Consider the following 18,382-nt stretch of genomic DNA (forward strand, 5'->3'; position numbering starts at 1 on the left):
ACTCCTGAAAACTGATCATTTTATAAGTGACACCTGTAATTTCTAAACCTGTACAAGAAGGAGATACATGAACATGTACTTTCTTTCACAACAAGATACATTGATACTTTGCATCATATATTTTGCAGACCTGGGAACCCCTGTTTTTCACTTGGAGTATTCTCAAACAAACTTGGTGTATTTTCAAAAAAATGAGTGTACTTGTTGCATTATTATGTGGAGAAGCGCTATATAAATGTCCATTATTATTATTATTATCATCATTATCAAATTTTGATCATCTATGATTCAAACATGCTCCGTCGCACCGTTAATTAAGTTTACCAATGCGTTTAAAACAAATGCTTCTTTCAATGTTTACTGACAAAAACTGTAATCATGTGTCAAAATACTGGATCGGCTTCGGCATGCGCTTGTCTAGGATTTTTCCTCGTATTTTTTTCCACTGATCGTATTCTAGACAATCATGCGGCGAAATCGTATGGGTTACCAGGTCTGGTTTTGACATTTTTCTGACAGCAGTAAAACTCTTTGCAAAACTGACTGGTTTCCTTGATAGTGAGACTTCCGAACTTCATTTCAAACCAAAGGCTTGGATAATGGCTTGTTTGAACGAAGGTCTTAAAGGTCCCCCCCCACCCCCCAAAAAAGGTTTCCCACAGCACAACTTTTTTGTTATGATGTAGCTATCACACTTGCCTGAGCTTTTTCTTGAGAAATGCAAGTTATGCCAAATGGCAGAGGTGCAAAGGATTCCTGCAACAGAAAAAGATCAAACAACATTCCATTTATCTCTGGCTACCATGTGATATGCCTATCAACCCCCAACCACACCACCAAAACCTAATTAGTTTTCACAAGATTCCTTTGAATACATAATTGAATTTACACCCCACCGTCTGCTATCTATACCCCTGTCATAGCAAATGATCAGAAAAAACAGGCATGACTCCTTGAGTTGTCGTTTTAAACAGGCTGAACTGTATACTCAATTTATGGCTATATGACTAAGTGCCAAAAGGTGCGCACGAAAAGCGGACAAAGGGGCTAAAAAATAAAAGTTGACAAACACGACTGATATTGTGATTTTTGTTAAGACAACAGATGCTGGAACCCAATTACGAAAAGAAAAGATAAATTTACCCAAATGATTTTACAAATAACGATAATTTTGTTCGTTATATCATTCAAAACGGCACTGAGTCATAGCATTAAGGTTATCTCGCACGTTTTTAAAGCTAGGGCTTTGAAACTTGGCACACAACCAAAGTATAATGACCTCCAGGTATGGTGCACATCACACTAAACAACATTGAATTTCAAGGTCACAGCGAGGTTAAATTTCCTTTGCAAACTGGAAAATTGTCGTTGTCACGTCTTACATGTTTTAATACTAGATCAGTTAGACTTTACATACTTCACATACTTTCAGCATTTTTATAAAACCTCATTAAAAGTGACCTGCTTGTTAATCTTTGTCAAAGTTCAAGGTCACAGCGGGGTCACATCTGGTCCAAATGTGGAATATTTTCAATTTATTCAGCGCGTTTATAGCACGAGCTTTGAAAATACACACAGTTCTAGTGTATAATGTTCACACACGATTAAAGTCTGGTTGAAAAAGTCAAGGTCACAGCAGGGTCGCGTTGAGGTCAAACATATACATTTTTCAATGAGGTTTTCTCATATGTTTTTGAAGCTAGGGCCTTGAAACTTGGCACACTACGCAAGTTAAATTAAACCTCATCAAATTCCAAGGTCACAGTAAGGTTAAAGATCCTTTAAGGATATTTTCTAAAAAAGGTGACCGCCTGGTTAATGTTTGTCAAATTTCAAGGTCACAGCAGTGCCATCTGGCTTAAACTTTGAAAAATTGTCAATTTCTTCAACTAGTTTTATAGTGTTTGAAGTCATTCACACATGATGAAAGTCTGGTTGATAAAATCAAACGTCAAGGTCGCAGCGGGGTCGCATTGAAGTCAGACACATACAATTGTCATTTTCACGAACGCCTTTTAAGCAACACCTTTGAAACTTCACACATTCCAAAGTTTTGATGTTGTTTGGTTATAATCAAAGTGTGGTCAATTTCCATGATTGAGAGCAATCAGAGGGGTCAAGTTGAGGTCACACAAAAGAGATTAAATTGTCGACACAACAGATGAGACTGGCTACCACTGTTTATTTTAATACACTTTTATGCAAATTTTAAATTGTGTTCAACCATATACACCAAACTCACCCAAACTCCTGAAACATCCAAGAAAAGGAAAAATGTGTCCAAGCAAGGAAAAACGCCATTTCTTCAAAGGCTGGAATAACTACAGAGGCAGCCGCGTCATTACACACAATGCAATTACGTCATACATCATACATTTCTATGAGTCATGTTGAATGGAATGGTGGCATGTGCCTCTATTCTAGCTAACAACAAAGCTGAAAAAATGAATATTATCTGTTTGTTTTGTTTGTTTTACCCGTACGAGACCTTTCTGTGACCTTGACATGTGACAAGGATCTACCTTAACTTCTTTAAGTCGGAGTTGAGAGTTGTGTGATGTTTGAAGGCTCTCCCTTTAAAAAAAACTGAGATAATGATGCATTTTCGTGTTTTTGATTTGCCCATGTGACCTTGAGATTCGACAAAGGTCAACAAGACTTTAACCGTGTATGGAGGCTATTAAGCCCAAAAATGTGAACTTTCAAGGTTCTTGCTTTGAAAAACTCTGAGAAAAAGGTTATGTTTTTTTTTTTACCCACACGAGACCCTGCTATGACCTTCACATTTCTCAAGGATCAACCTTGAATTCTCCATGTTGAACAATCATTAAGCAAAAGCGTTGTTTGAAGTTTGAAGGTTCTAGCTTCAAAAATCTCTGAAAAAATATGTTTCATCCGTTTTCTGAACCACATGTGACCCAGCCGTGACCTTGAAATCTGACAAGGGTCAACAAGACTTTTACCATGCATGGGGGCGATTAAACCCCAAATGTGTGTGAAGTTTCAAGGTTTCAACTTAAAAAACGTCTGAGAAAAATATACATTTTCCTTTTTGGACAATGTGTTGCACGCAAGACAACACGACAAACGCTCGTGTTATCATTCTTTTACTTTAAGGTCGACTTGCGTGCCCGCTCTTTCGCTAATCTCAATTAAAATTCATCTTAGAAGTTCGGTTTTATTACGCTTTTAATTAAGAAGATTAAACTAAGACAACAAATAGTTAGTTTTACCCATTAAACTCGATAAGGTAGTGACATTTTATGTTGAACGCAAGAAGGTGTCGCACGCAAGATCTGAAAAGATGTTGACGACATAATTTCAACACTTGATAGCGCAATCGTGGTTCGTGATTTCTTCACAAATTTTGAACACAGAATGTGTCACGTGGTTCCGTAAATGAAGTAGATCTTTGTACATGTAAATTTTGTTTTTAAAAGAAAATAACCGTTAATTACCGAACATTTTGTCGCACGCAAGATATGACGAAATTTTCAAATCGTTTTCAAAAATGCTGTTCAAAAGTTCTGCAGTCTTTGCTGGATTACTTGAAAGACAGCAGTTTGATACACCGTTATCGCTTGACGTGTCGACATCAATTCCAGAGTTTTTGAAAAAGAAATTTAGTAAATATCTGCGATTGAAAAATGTATGCCGTGATGACGAATCATCTTGCGTGCGACACCTTAAAATTCGGTTATCGAAAAAAAAAAATTCTCTCGAGATTTAGATTTGACGTTTGGTCTCGTCTGTAAAGCGATGTTTCAGGCATTCAATCAAACTAAATGCAATTCATTTGTGCTTCTTGTTATTTTTCTGTGGCATATTCAAAACACGAGGTATCACGATGTCCTTTTTCAGATGGCCGGTTTTGGCGTTATTTTTGACTTTAAACAAAGATAACTTCAAAACCGTTCAAGTCAGACACACGAAATTATGTCCACTATCTCTTCGCACATTCATCCACACACACACCAATTTTCAGCAGACACACGTTTTTAGAAACATTTTTATTGTAAAACAAAGTCGTCTTCTGTTCTGTGAGCACCTTTTGGCACTTAGTCATATAGATATCATCATCACATACAGTTGACCCATCCTGGCCTGGATTCAAACCTGTGCCCCAAGGATCACGAGTCCAGTGGTCTACCAACCGAGCCACCAGACCACCCTGTGTATTAATCTAGTACCTAACAACAAGATAAAAATTAAAAAACAGAATAAAAACATGAACAATCAAACACAAAAAATCAATCGTGTTGGTTTGTTCATATTGCTGTTTTTTTTTCTTCCAGTGAGTTCATTTTTACATTTAGTCAAGTTTTGACTAAATGTTTTAACATAGAGGGGGGAATCGAGACGAGGGTCGTGGTGTATGTGTGTCTGTCTGTCTGTGTGTGTAGAGCGATTTCATTTTTTTGATAAATGTCTTTGATGACGTCATATCCGGCTTTTCGTGAAAGTTGAGGCGGCACTGTCACGCTCTCATTTTTCAACCAAATTGGTTGAAATTTTGGTCAAGTAGTCTTCGACGAAGCCCGGACTTCGGTATTGCATTTCAGCTTGGTGGCTTAAAAATTAATTAATGACTTTGGTCATTAAAAATCTGAAAATTGTAAAAAAAAATCTTTTTTTATAAAACGATTCAAATTTACGTTCATCTTATTCTCCATCATTTTCTGATTCCAAAAACATATGAATATGTTATATTTGGATTAAAAACAAGCTCTGAAAATTAAAAATATAAAAATTATGATCAAAATTAAATTGTCCAAATCAATTTAAAAACACTTTCATCTTATTCCTTGTCGGTTCCTGATTCCAAAAACATATAGATATGATATGTTTGGATTGAAAACACGCTCAGAAAGTTAAAACGAAGAGAGGTACAGAAAAGCGTGCTATCCTTCTCAGCGCAACTACTACCCCGCTCTTCCTGTCAATTTCACTGCCTTTGCCGTGCGCGGTGGACTGACGATGCTACGAGTATACGGTCTTGCTGCGTTGCATTGCGTTCAGTTTCATTCTGTGAGTTCGACAGCTACTTGACTAAATGTTGTATTTTCGCCTTACGCGACTTGTTATTGTTATCTTGCTTTAGTTCTTCCCACCTGCAGTCTCATGTTTAATTTTTATTGTCTATCAATAACTCACCAGTTGGGCATTCTTTTTTTTCTTCCCTGGTTTCGTCTTTCGCTTCTTCCGTTTTGAATTTTGTTGAAATGATGCTGCATGCTGCAAATCCAGGTTACAGCACCTCTTCCTTTTCCTTCTTGCACACGGGACAACAGTAAATGTCTCATGTGGAATATCCACCCAAAACTTGTTCCTGCTGTCACAGTATGACGATAAAGAGTATTTCTGAGGGGTATCTTTATTTCCTGGCAGTTCTGGTTTGCAAGACAGTTGAACTGGACTGGGTCTGGCATTATCTTTGTCATCACTTGGAGGAACAAAAGGCTTAACTCTCAAGTGTGCACTGCCAAGCCTCCACTCCTAAAGACAAAAAGTCACTCACTTGTTGACAAGTGATTTAAAATTCACACACACACACAGTGACACACACACAGAGTTTTTAATTAGTGTAGCTGCAATAAGCAAAATGAAAGAACAGAATTTCCAAAGTGAGCTGCGCATAAAACTCTTCTCAGCCTCAAATGTTTATAGTTTTGTACCATTTATAGAGAGATAGGGGAGACAGGGGCAACCATGACTTACTAATTATTGTTAGACAAATAACAGTTATGCAAGATCAATAACAATAGAAGTGCTTATCAATCAAACAACAAAATGGCAACAACAAATCTTCTTCTCCGTTCATGGGCTGTAACTCCCACGTACACTAATGTTTTGCACAAGTAGGCTTTTATGTTTATGCCCGGGGGGGGGGGGGGGGGGGGGGGTGTTCCGCCATTATTGCCACGATACTCCATTTTTGAGAGAAACATGCAGAGTATTTTTGTGTTTCTATAACCCACTCAGGATCTTTTCAGTTTTCTCTATCTACTTTCTGATTGCAAGTAGAAAATAAGAAGAGCAAACGCTCGATCGAGTCACTTTCGCAGTTCTGAATATTATATGAGGCATCAGATGGACAGGAAGAAATTGCTATTCACAACACAATGAGTCACGTTCACATAAAATTTGAGCCCGGTCACTTTTATAGTTTCCGAGAAAAGCCCAACGTTAAGTTGTGTGTTGCCGAACAGAAAAGGCTAGTTATCTCCCTTGTTTTTCTGATAACGTTCGTAAAAGGCTACAGATGTAAATACTTTGATGTAAAGAATAATCCTACAAAGTTTCAATCACATCCGATGAACTTTGTCAAAGATATAAAATGTCTAATTTTTCCTTTGACGCTGACCTGTGACCTTGAAAAAGGTCAAAGGTCAACGAAACCATCGTTAAAGTGTAGAGGTCATTGGAGGTCACGACTAAACAAAATATGAGCCCGATCGCTTTGATAGTTTCCGAGAAAAGTCCAACGTTAAGGTGGTGTCTACGGACGGCCGGCCGGCCGGCCGGACAGACTAACACTGACCGATTACATAGTCACTTTTTCTCAAGTGACTCAATAAGGGGGATAAGGCACTAGCAGGTCTGCACATAAGTTGACCTGGGAGATCTGAAAAATCTCCACCCTTAACCCACCAGGCGTAGCCAGGATTCAAACCCCGAACCCTCCACATGGAAGCTTGACGTCTTATCTGAACAAACTTCCTCACCTGTTTGGACACAAAATTCAGAGCGTCCCTGTGGTAGAACCGGACACGGGCAGAGTTCTGTGCAAACATAAAGAAAAGATATCATTGTTACACATGTGACAGAGTGAACTGTCACCAGTGTAAGTTTTGTGTTAAAGAGAAGTAGACAGAGCTGAAAATCTTGATTTGCATTTGGTATTTAGAATAACTTTTTATTTAAACCAACAGCTTGTCGCCTTGTGTGTCCATATACATGTATGTACATGTCTGTATCTTAAAAATGCAAAACAATTACTTAAAAGAAACTCTAGTGATAGTGCATCCTGCTTGAGACAAGTAAATTCTATGAACAATAATAAAATAAATACAAAGGCAGTATGCCAAAAATTCATTCTACAGATTACGTTCAAGGAATACTCACTCGGTCTTCTGATAAAGAGACCTGCTCCACTTGACCCACTGAAAAATACAACACACAAGAACAATTTAACAAACAAACAATCTAGGGCAATGGTTAACTTAATATTACAAGCAATCCTTTCTGTAACATTTCACAGAGGATCAGAAGCTTCTAATTTCAACAGAAACAAAAATTGAGGTAGTTGTCTTTGGTTTCTCTGATCCCGAGTTCCATTCAAAGGGCATAAGCGCGATATACTGGCTTGTCAATTTCTTTACGTTTTTCATGTGAAAGTGTCAACAATTTCCTTGCCGCAGGGAATCAACAAAGCTATATTGTCTTGGTGAAAAAATGCATTGCTTTCAATTTCATTCTTTGAGTTTGACAGATTGACTAAATGTAATTTTGCTGTCCTTGACTTGTTTTTATTTACGAAGGTTGTGTCATAAGCATACAAACAAGCTTTTTTTCCAACTAGCCCTTGCCCGGAGAGGGGCTACTCTTGTCACATATATACACGGACATTCGCATAGGAAAATAAGAGAAGAAAGGAGAAGGAAAAACAACAACATAGGAATACATGTATGTACAAAAAAATGGCTTTCTACAAATACTATACATTATTAAGTACACTTTTGGAAAAATACTGAACATACATGCTCTTGAGCAAATATGCTGCATTAACTTGGAATTTTAAAATAATAAAACACTGATGCTATGAATAAATATATATACATGTATTAAAAAAATCTGCGACGAAGTCTTGCATCATTCTGATTGTTCCTAGTGTGACATCAAGCACATGAAGAGCCAAGCATGTTGGCTGGTTAACAATCCAGGGATGTTGATTCAAGTTCCCTGCAAATTTGCTGAAACAAGTTTAAATATCGGACCCTATTGCTACGCTGAGTTATTCCAAAGCTAGCCAAGTGTATGTTCTTGTACATTCTGCATGGAAACTTAAAGAAGGGTACAGTCCGAAAATCAGAACCATACGCATGATAACACAATTTAAGTGCATCCCAGGACCCGTTCATGTTCAGGTTCAGTGCGTTGTGGGACCTTCTTCAAGAATTTCTAGTATGTAATTTTTTTCGGCTTCTAGTGCATACAGAACACAGGGAAGCATAGTTTGAAGAGCCCTGCATGCAATCCTTTATAGATGGATTGTGGCTGCCCCTATGGGTAAGATAAAAATGGCGGAATAACCATTGATACTTAAATGGCACACACAGACACAAAAATATATTCTCGTGTGAATTACTTACCTCCTAAAAAAAGGAACCGAAGTTTATTTTCTATGACTTTCCTCTCTACGTGCGACTTCAGGTAAAACCCAGTCACTTTGATGGTGCGGTCCCTGCAAACCATATGAAGCAAATATTTCTACACCATTACACCCTGTACATACAGAAGATACAAAGAATAGCCCCCCCAATACATGTGCTACTTTTTCGTACCCGACAGCAGAGGAAATTGTCACCATTTTCTAGATATTCCACATGTGCACGTCCACTTATGGGACATGAGCACTTTGACAAAAAGTGTCAATAATCAAACTTCAACTCCAAAAGACCTGTTTTCAATCAGATATTCCAAAGACAAAAAATGGAAGGTTCTCGAGCATCTATTTCATCACAACACATTAACAATTGGGTGGGGTCGACTGAGTGAAGTCAGTTAGTGTTCTTTGCGTACATTACAGGTTGAAATGGGCGGGGATGTAGCTCAATCGGTAGCGCGCTGGATTTGTATCCAGTTGGCCGCTGTCAGCGTGAGTTCGTCCCCACGTTCGGCGAGAGATTTATTTCTCAGAGTCAACTTTGTGTGCAGACTCTCCTCGGTGTCCGAACACCCCCGTGTGTACACGCAAGCACAAGACCAAGTGCGCACGAAAAAGATCCTGTAATCCATGTCGGAGTTTGGTGGGTTATAGAAACACAAAAATATCCAGCATGCTTCCTCCAAAAGCAGCGTATGGCTGCCTAAATGGCGTGGTAAAAACGGTCATAAACGTAAAAGCCGTGGGAGTTTCAGCCCATGAACGAACAAACAAACAAACAGGTTGAAATGAAACCAAGTGAGATCGGAAAATCGTCTGCGTTTATCGCCGAGCATTGATATTTTTGAATGATATATTGCTCAATTAATTAAGTAAGTTATAATCCAGCATACAAAATAATGCTGTTGCTGTAAAGTGTGCGCGTTAGTATTTTAGACAATTCATTCTCCCTGAAGCGTCTATGGAAACGAAAGTAACTTACGACAAGACTTTTTTCAATTCCATCTAAATTTGAAATAAGTGTCATATTATTTTCTGTGTTTTTATTGAAAATATGTGTCCTAATCTAAAATCATGTGGCCCAACAAATGATCTTTGGTGTTTCTGACAAAAACGCCAATGCATAGAAGTGAGAAGCTTTGTTATGTCCCACTTTCAAGCGCCATTTTGAGGCCATATGCTTCGATAATCACAAGTATTTTAAAAAAATTCACAAACACAACTTTATTTGCAAACACGTTTTATTCCATCAGACAAAGTTGTCATACATCACATGAAACCATCAACTGAGTCCAAGGCTTTGTGAGAGCAAGTTTATAGACCAGCAAAGTTAGTCACTCACTGATTTTGTAACTGTTACCCAGTATCACGGACGTGCACACATTGATTTCTTCATACAGTTTGTTCTGTATAACTTTATGTATGTATCAAATAGGCAGCACTGGAAATATATGGACTGAAAAATCGGGATTCAATAGCTGAAAAATCAGGCTAGTTCCACCATTCACATACATTTCAATGATTCATAATCATTTTAGTTATGGAGCACCTTAGATTTGAGTAAATTTTTGCAGGATATCAAACTCGGGGTACAACAATTCTTTTAAACGTTAAGTGGCCTAAAACTGTTCCTGTAGGGTAAGCACATATAGAAAAGCATTATGTATCAATAATGACAGCATGCTAATTAGAATATGCATTATGATGATTTAAATAGGTTTCTTTATTGACACAAGCTCCAAATACATGCAAACTTAACAGTAAAAGTGAATTCTTTAAATGTTGTGCAGGCTTCAACAAGTGCTTTGTTTTACGGCTTAGAAATATTCACAAAAATTGCAACTCACATTGTTCAAGCGCCAGGAAGAAACAAGCAAGCAACGTGTCAAACCTCAGCTTTTCTGCTGGACCCCAAACTCCATCTGCAATACACAATCATGAAACACTTACTCCTCACACAAAAATGAACAGCCAGGTACATTGTTGTGTATATCTTTTTGATGAGGCTATTTGTGTGAAAATCATTTATACAGACAGAAAGGCAGTTTGTTTTCCTTCTATACGTACATGATTTTCCATGTGGTTGTGCATGCGCACAAGTGTAACCAGAACTTGACGGTAGTCAACGCCAAATCAAATTCACAAAAACTAAGTTAAACTGAAGCTTCCATAAGCGAAAATTCGTACCGTCTTGTCTCGTTCTTGTATTGGTGAGTACAGTATTCCTTTGTTTTTTAACTTTGTTCATCTTACCACAGTCACTTCGTTGTTTAGATTTTAAAGTAAACATGTTATAATTATAGACAACCAGAAAAACTTAAACTGAAGAAAGAAAGTTGCAAATGTCAGTGAAAAAGAATTAAAGCATGTCGCTTATTATATCCAAAACAGTTCAGCTAATTCCGCCTCAGTGAACCGCGCTGTCGGAATGCATGTCATGCATACGTGCATGGGGCGGATTTTGCTGATGATCTTTGTGGTTCATGCAACATGCAACTCAATAATTGTGTTGTTTGGGTGGCGTTGCATTCACTGACCTAAACGGCAGTGTCCAAATGCCGACGCGAGCACATCATCCTTTCATTGCTCACTTAACTCAAGCTCAAGTTCGGCACCGAACAATCTCGAAGAACCCTGTGAAAAACTGTGGCACTGCACCACTCCATGACCTTGTTGGGCGCAAAGTAAGAATCCGGGGCAGAGTTGGAATAATCGGGATTTTCCAAAACTTCATTTGATTTCCAACAAAGCGCCGCATTTCCGGAAACGAGCTGCCTCGTTCTAGAAATGGCAACCCTTCGACTGGCACAAAAAAGTATACCCTTTTCACAGGTCATGAATAAGGTATATGAAAAAGCAAGGTCTTATACAGGGGAAGTCTTGAATTGGGGGAGTGGGGGTAGGGGAGGTTGGGGCAGGTAGGGTCAAAAAAATCCTTTTTCACTCTCATTCAAAGATTAACCAGTGAAAACATTTCAAACAACTTTTTAAGAAAACTTTAATCCTTTTGCAATACAATAATTCAACATTCGAAAATAAATCGTTCTAATCATGAGAGATAAACGATAAATAAAAAGGTCACCAAAAATACCCAACCTGCCCCACCACGGGGCAGGTTGGGTACCCCTGTGGGGAAGGTTGGGTCAACTTGAGAAAAACAGCTATTATCCTGCCAAAATAAAGGTAAATTAATAAATTGACTAGCTGAACGATACCACAATTAACCCGTGTATATAATTGAGATATGAAAACAACCAACCAAACAAAGAAGAACAAGAAAATTGCCAATAGTAACAACTTACCAAAAACAAACACGAAGCAAAAAATAATATTAAAAAACATCAATGGAAAATAACATAACTTCGCATGTCTGTGCGTGTTGTTATTAAAAACATAACTGAAATAAGAGGTCAGGGTTGAATACAAATGGTGCCGTTGCTGTTGCAATAAACAAAACCTGTCATTCTGTAACACAAACAATATTTATAACTCATACACATGAAATACACGCACCCATCAACACACAATCGCGCGCGTACATACAAACAAATTCACCTATGATTCATATTTCATGCAATAACAAATTTATCCTACATACGTGAGAGAGACACTCGTGAGATAATAATCGTTCAAATCACACGTGTGTATATCATGTAAATGAGGTCATGTCAAGCAAGTCTGGCAGGGACCTGTTTTTCCACTGCTTACAGGGCTGAATATTGGCGGTCGCCTGATCGCCCCCGGCGGGTTCAAATCGCGTCGGGCGGGTTCGAAATTCTGCTGAAATCGCCCGCCGTGCGGGTTCAAATTTCGCTGAAGCACAAAGTCGTCTGTCACTTCTCTACTGCCCACTCATCCCCCCCCCCCCCCCCCCCCCCCCCCACTTTGAGAAGGACTCAGGACTACCACCAATCAAGGCCAGACACAGTGGCTAGACAGCTACCCCTCTCCGCCTCACTTGACCGTGTCACCACCCCTCCAGTGCCACGAGCCGCTGGCGATTGCACCAGCAGTCAAAATAGCTACTACCCCCCCTCCCTCCCCCCTCTTTGCGCTATTCACTTCAACCCCTCTCTTATCTTATTCTGCGCTGACCAATCCTCCAGAGACTTTCCTCTCATATAAAAACTCGGTCATTGACCCCGGGTAAGAAGGTCAGTGTCTGGACAGGCAGCTGTGTTCAGATTGCAAGTACCGATCATTGACCCAGGTCTCAAGGCCAACCAGCTTTTACAATGCCTCGACTGCAGGACATTTTCAGTTAAATACACGTAAGTAAAATATGTAGGATAAACAGAATACTACATGGCTTTCGCTCGCAGTTCAATATTAAATTAAACAAGAAGAGCAAACGCTCGATCGAGTCACTTTCGCAGTTCTGAATATTATATGAGGCATCAGATGGACAGGAAGAAATTGCTATTCACAACACAATACAGATGTAAATAATTTGATGTAAAGAATAATCCTATAAAGTTTGAATCAAATCCGATGAATAGTTTCAGAGATATGATATTTCATTTTTTTTCCTTCAAGACATACCTGTGACCTTGAAAAAGGTCAAAGGTCACCAAAGCAGACGTCAAAGTGTAGAGGTCACTGGGAGTCACGTTCACATAAAATTTGAGCCCGGTCACTTTTATAGTTTCCGAGAAAAGCCCAACGTTAAGTTGTGTGTTGCCGAACAGAAAAGGCTAGTTATCTCCCTTGTTTTTCTGATAACGTTCGTAAAAGGCTACAGATGTAAATACTTTGATGTAAAGAATAATCCTACAAAGTTTCAATCACATCCGATGAAATTTGTCAAAGATATAAAATGTCTAATTTTTCCTTTGACGCTGACCTGTGACCTTGAAAAAGGTCAAAGGTCAACGAAACCATCGTTAAAGTGTAGAGGTCATTGGAGGTCACGACTAAACAAAATATGAGCCGGATCGCTTTGATAGTTTCCGAGAAAAGTCCAACGTTAAGGTGGTGTCTACAGACTAACACTGACCGATTACATAGTCACTTTTTCTCAAGTGACTCAAAAACTCGTGTAAATCTGGTACGACACAGCAAGCCATGTAGTATTCTCTATATGTAAAGAAGGGGCAGGTTGGGTAATGACGGGGCAGGTCGAGTCACTGACCCAACCTGCCCATACCCTACCTGCCCCGCACAGGGTGCACAAAGAAATCGGTCTGTTACGTTTCGATTCAATTTAAATACGAATTTAAACAGCACAATTCACTTCTAAAATGAATCAGGTGTGTATACTAAAGATATCATCCATGAGCACCCTGTTAATCCACGTATAGAACAAAAAGTATGAGAGTCAAAAAAGTCACTTACTGTTAAATTTCATGGTGAAGATATCGCACGGGGAGTTGCGCGTGTGGGGTATGTGGGGGAGAGTTTCGTGTGTGTGGTGTGTGTGCCGGTATGTTGTGCGTATTGTTCTGTGTGCGTGGCGTCGTCATGGTGTACAATGGTGACGGACAATTTACAAACAAACGTGCGGTTGAGAGAGAGAGAGAGAGATTCAGATTCAGATTCAGATTCAAAACTTTAATACAAAGGGATAAAGGTTTTAGGCAATGCCTAATCTTCCAACCTGTCCCTTTTAGACATACATGACATTATACATTACAATTATATATTTATATAACATGTATTGAACAGCCAAACGAATAACTAATTAACTAAGAATTTGTAATCAGGTTAAAAGTAACAAAACACTAGTTATAATAACGTGGTTCATTGATTATTAAAATGATGATTAAGATGTTATGCAGTAACAGTTATGATTTTAAAGCGTAGGGAGAGAATTATTTTTGACAAAGATATTTTCGAACATTTTTTTTAAAAGATGAAAGGGTTTGACATGTTTTACAGTACATTGGAAGTATATTCCACACAAGCGATCCCCAGTAGGATAAACTAGATTTATACAAATCAATGCGTGGGAGCGGTAGCGTATAATTCAAAAGCCTCAAAAAATTCAGAGAGAGAGAGAGAGAGAGAGAGAGAGATCACACAGGTTTAGACTAGAGAGAAATTAACATTCTAGTTCCACGTTCAAAACCTTTAGACAAGAAAGAATCTTGAAGCATACCACACACAATTCAGGAAAACAATTTAAGAATTTACTTTAAGAAATGATCAAAACATATTACAAAGTATACATCCTAATTCCCTATCCTATTAAAGTTAAAGTCGTCATACCTTGACTATTCGTTGACCGGGGCTGAGAGCTGAGGGTGGCGAACCGCGAACCCAGAACACCCAGACGAGAGAGAGAGAAGATTCGCGCCACAACCAGAATATCAGGAACAAATTACTTATCAAATTAATACGCCTAAAACATAGTCCCTTCATTCCACAGAGAATTCCCGATTTCTTCTTCAAAAACAAGCTATAAAAATATATGTATCAAAACATTACATAACTTATGCAGCCTATCATTCTCTTCAACCCTTATGAACAATATAAATTTAACCAATACAATAATCATTATCAATACGCCATGCATATTCATGGGCACCAGTTCTTTTTGCTGATCCTACAAGTCTCTTCATTCCAGCGTCGCGACAAGCAATAACCAGGTCAACTGGGAAGGTTTAGGGAGGGGTAAGGTGAGGGGGGGGGGGGGGGCTGTGAAAAAAACCCAGCGCACGTGTAGTTTAGTCAGTGCGAAATGTCGATCGCAATAAAACAACGACAAAGTATGTTAGTGATGTCAGAGAATATATTATTTGTTTTGTTTACATGGAAGTTGCGACTTCCAATTGACACAGCCTTACAGACTCAAGATATCCCTACTGCAGCGAAACCCTGCATGGAACAAATCATCCAGAACGCAGAGCTTACCAGGGAACTTGTCACTGAAAACATCAAACAAGCTCAAACCCGCTACAAGAAACAGTATGACTCTAAAATCAATCCACAAACTTACGTTGTGGGACAGCGAGTCTGGATCTACTGTTCACACAAACAACCAGGCATCACCCCGAAGCTACAACCAAAGTTCGAGGGACCCTACTACATAACCAAGGCGCTACCCCTGAATGTTTACATTGTGAGACGTTGTTCGGACAATAAACAACTCAAGTCACCTGTGAACGCCACACGCCTTCGCCCTTATGTGTCCCCTGACGACAGGCCCACCAATCCACACCCTGATCCCCCACCCGACCCACCCACAGAGGACATACCCACCGATACTCGGGACTCACAAGATGACGTTCATAGTACACACACCTCTGACCTTGCTCGACCAGTCGTTAATGACGTTGACAACTCAAACGACGACAACAACGTGACTGATGCGGAAGAGTTGTACGAAGTAGAGAAACTCGTTGCAAGCAAAGTCATGAACAAAGTACGTCATTACAAAATCAAATGGCGTGGCTTTCGTAATACTACATGGGAACCTGAAACAAACGTCCCTGACGAGTTAATTCGCAACTTCTATGTAAACAAAACAAACAAGAAATTCTCTGACATCACTAACATACTTTGTCGTTGTTTTATTGCGGTCGACATTTCGCACTGACTAAACTACACGTGCGCTGGGTTTTTTTCACAGGCCCCCCCCCCCCCCCCCTCACCTTACCCCTCCCTAAACCTTCCCAGTTGACCTGGTTATTGCTTGTCGCGACGCTGGAATGAAGAGACTTGTAGGATCAGCAAAAAGAACTGGTGCCCATGAATATGCATGGCGTATTGATAATGATTATTGTATTGGTTAAATTTATATTGTTCATAAGGGTTGAAGAGAATGATAGGCTGCATAAGTTATGTAATGTTTTGATACATATATTTTTATAGCTTGTTTTTGAAGAAGAAATCGGGAATTCTCTGTGGAATGAAGGGACTATGTTTTAGGCGTATTAATTTGATAAGTAATTTGTTCCTGATATTCTGGTTGTGGCGCGAATCTTCTCTCTCTCTCGTCTGGGTGTTCTGGGTTCGCGGTTCGCCACTCTCAGCTCTCAGCCCCGGTCAACGAATGTTATGTTATGTTATGTTATGTTATGTTATCAGACTGGTACTTAGGCTGTTAAGCCTTTGTCTGATCTTTTGATCAGTTGCTATCCTAGCCTAACTTTGGGCTGGGTAACCTACACGATCTTTTGACCGTGGCCTATTCTATCAACTTTTTCTTGGCTGGTGTAGTGAGAGGCATACTGACATTTGGGCTATACATATAATCTTTCAGTGCATTGTCCAAGCGATTTTTGAAACTGTTCATTGTCGGCGCTTCTACCACATTCTTGTCCAAGGAGTTCCATGTGTCTATGATTCTGTTCGTGAAGAAAGATTGTCGGAGAGCTGTTCTGCATTGTTTCTTCTTGAGCTTGAACTGATGTCCACGGGTATTACAAAGGCTATTCAGCTCCAGTGGGTTCTTGCAATCGTAGTATCCATGCATGAATTTGTATGCTTCAATCATGTCTCCCCGGATACGCCTATAGCACATGCTTGGAACTTTCAAAACTCTCAAACGCTCTTCGTAACTCAAGGTCTTCAACCCTGGAATACACTTCGTGGCTCTTCTTAATACACTTTCAATCAAATTTTTATCTTTCTCGAGTCGGGGACTCCACACCACATTTGCAAACTCCAGATGAGGCCGTACAAGTGCAACAAAGAGCAGTCTTAGCGTTTCTGCGTCCAAATGCTCATAAGACCGTCTAATGAGACCCAGGATTCTGTTTGCTTTGTTGACTTGTGTTTCCACGTGCTTTGAGAATTTCAATTCACTATCTACATTGACTCCAAGGTCCTTTTCTGCACTTGAGCTTTCCAGATCAACCCTGTCCACACTGCCAGGTTTTCTCATATTATACACAAGTTTCTGATTTTTTGTACCCAACTGTAATGTCTTACACTTATCTGCATTAAAGCGCATCTGCCACTTGTCTGCCCAGTCGACCAAACTGTCCAAATCCCTCTGGAGTTCCTTGCTATCTTCACAAGTTCTGATTTGTCGGTACACTTTTGTATCATCAGCGTACATGCTGCACAGACTGCTCACAACTTCAGGGAGATCGTTAATGTATATAACAAATAAAACCGGGCCCAGCACACTGCCCTGGGGCACTCCACTTGTCACGTCTTTCCAGTCTGACATAGACCCATTGACCTTCACCCTTTGCTTTCTATCACTTAGAAAATCACCGATCCAGTCTTTGACAAGTCCATGGATACCATATGCTTCTAGTTTTTTCAGTAACCGCACATGCGGAACACAATCGAATGCCTTAGCAAAATCAAGGTACACAGCGTCAACCGGTACTCCATCATCTAAGCTATCTGTCCAGTCGTCAATGACGCTAATTAAGTTTGTCACGCATGATCGTTTTGCCACAAAACCATGTTGGCAATCTGATAACAAGTCGTTGGCTGTCAAATGAGAGAAAACACTGGTTCTTATCAACTTTTCTAATAGTCAAGGTATGACGACTTTAACTTTAATAGGATAGGGAATTAGGATGTATACTTTGTAATATGTTTTGATCATTTCTTAAAGTAAATTCTTAAATTGTTTTCCTGAATTGTGTGTGGTATGCTTCAAGATTCTTTCTTGTCTAAAGGTTTTGAACGTGGAACTAGAATGTTAATTTCTCTCTAGTCTAAACCTGTGTGATCTCTCTCTCTCTCTCTCTCTCTCTCTCAACCGCACGTTTGTTTGTAAATTGTCCGTCACCATTGTACACCATGACGACGCCACGCACACAGAACAATACGCACAACATACCGGCACACACACCACACACACGAAACTCTCCCCCACATACCCCACACGCGCAACTCCCCGTGCGATATCTTCACCATGAAATTTGACAGTAAGTGACTTTTTTGACTCTCATACTTTTTGTTCTATACGTGGATTAACAGGGTGCTCATGGATGATATCTTTAGTATACACACCTGATTCATTTTAGAAGTGAATTGTGCTGTTTAAATTCGTATTTAAATTGAATCGAAACGTAACAGACCGATTTCTTT

The 18,382-nt window shown here is 39.4% G+C and overlaps 1 protein-coding gene and 1 long non-coding RNA gene across 2 annotated transcripts in view; both read right to left on the minus strand.

Annotated features, from left to right (window-relative positions):
- The window catches only part of LOC138970656 (uncharacterized), a 273,936-nt gene that overhangs the window by 68,427 nt on the left and 187,127 nt on the right, over nucleotides 1-18,382 (minus strand). The gene's annotated exons all lie outside the window — the stretch shown is intronic.
- On the minus strand, nucleotides 43-10,751 carry LOC138950562 (uncharacterized). The gene is made up of 7 exons (XM_070322279.1): nucleotides 10,234-10,751; nucleotides 8,373-8,464; nucleotides 7,126-7,163; nucleotides 6,726-6,782; nucleotides 5,155-5,496; nucleotides 700-756; nucleotides 43-48 (listed from the first exon to the last, which is right to left on the minus strand). Coding segments are annotated over exons 1-7 (594 nt in total). The 5' UTR covers nucleotides 10,236-10,751.

Source organism: Littorina saxatilis, linkage group LG1 (assembly GCF_037325665.1).
Source record: "Littorina saxatilis isolate snail1 linkage group LG1, US_GU_Lsax_2.0, whole genome shotgun sequence".
Classification (NCBI taxonomy): domain Eukaryota; kingdom Metazoa; phylum Mollusca; class Gastropoda; order Littorinimorpha; family Littorinidae; genus Littorina; species Littorina saxatilis.

Bases quoted from the DNA above. Each gene is read 5' to 3' on its own strand.
- LOC138950562 (XM_070322279.1), bottom strand. The intron at 7,164-8,372 runs GTAAGTAATTCA...TGTATTTTTCAG, and splicing joins TCGGTTCCTTTTTTTAGGAG to TGGGTCAAGTGGAGCAGGTC. The intron at 5,497-6,725 runs GTGAGGAAGTTT...TTTTGTCTTTAG, and splicing joins TGAATTTTGTGTCCAAACAG to GAGTGGAGGCTTGGCAGTGC.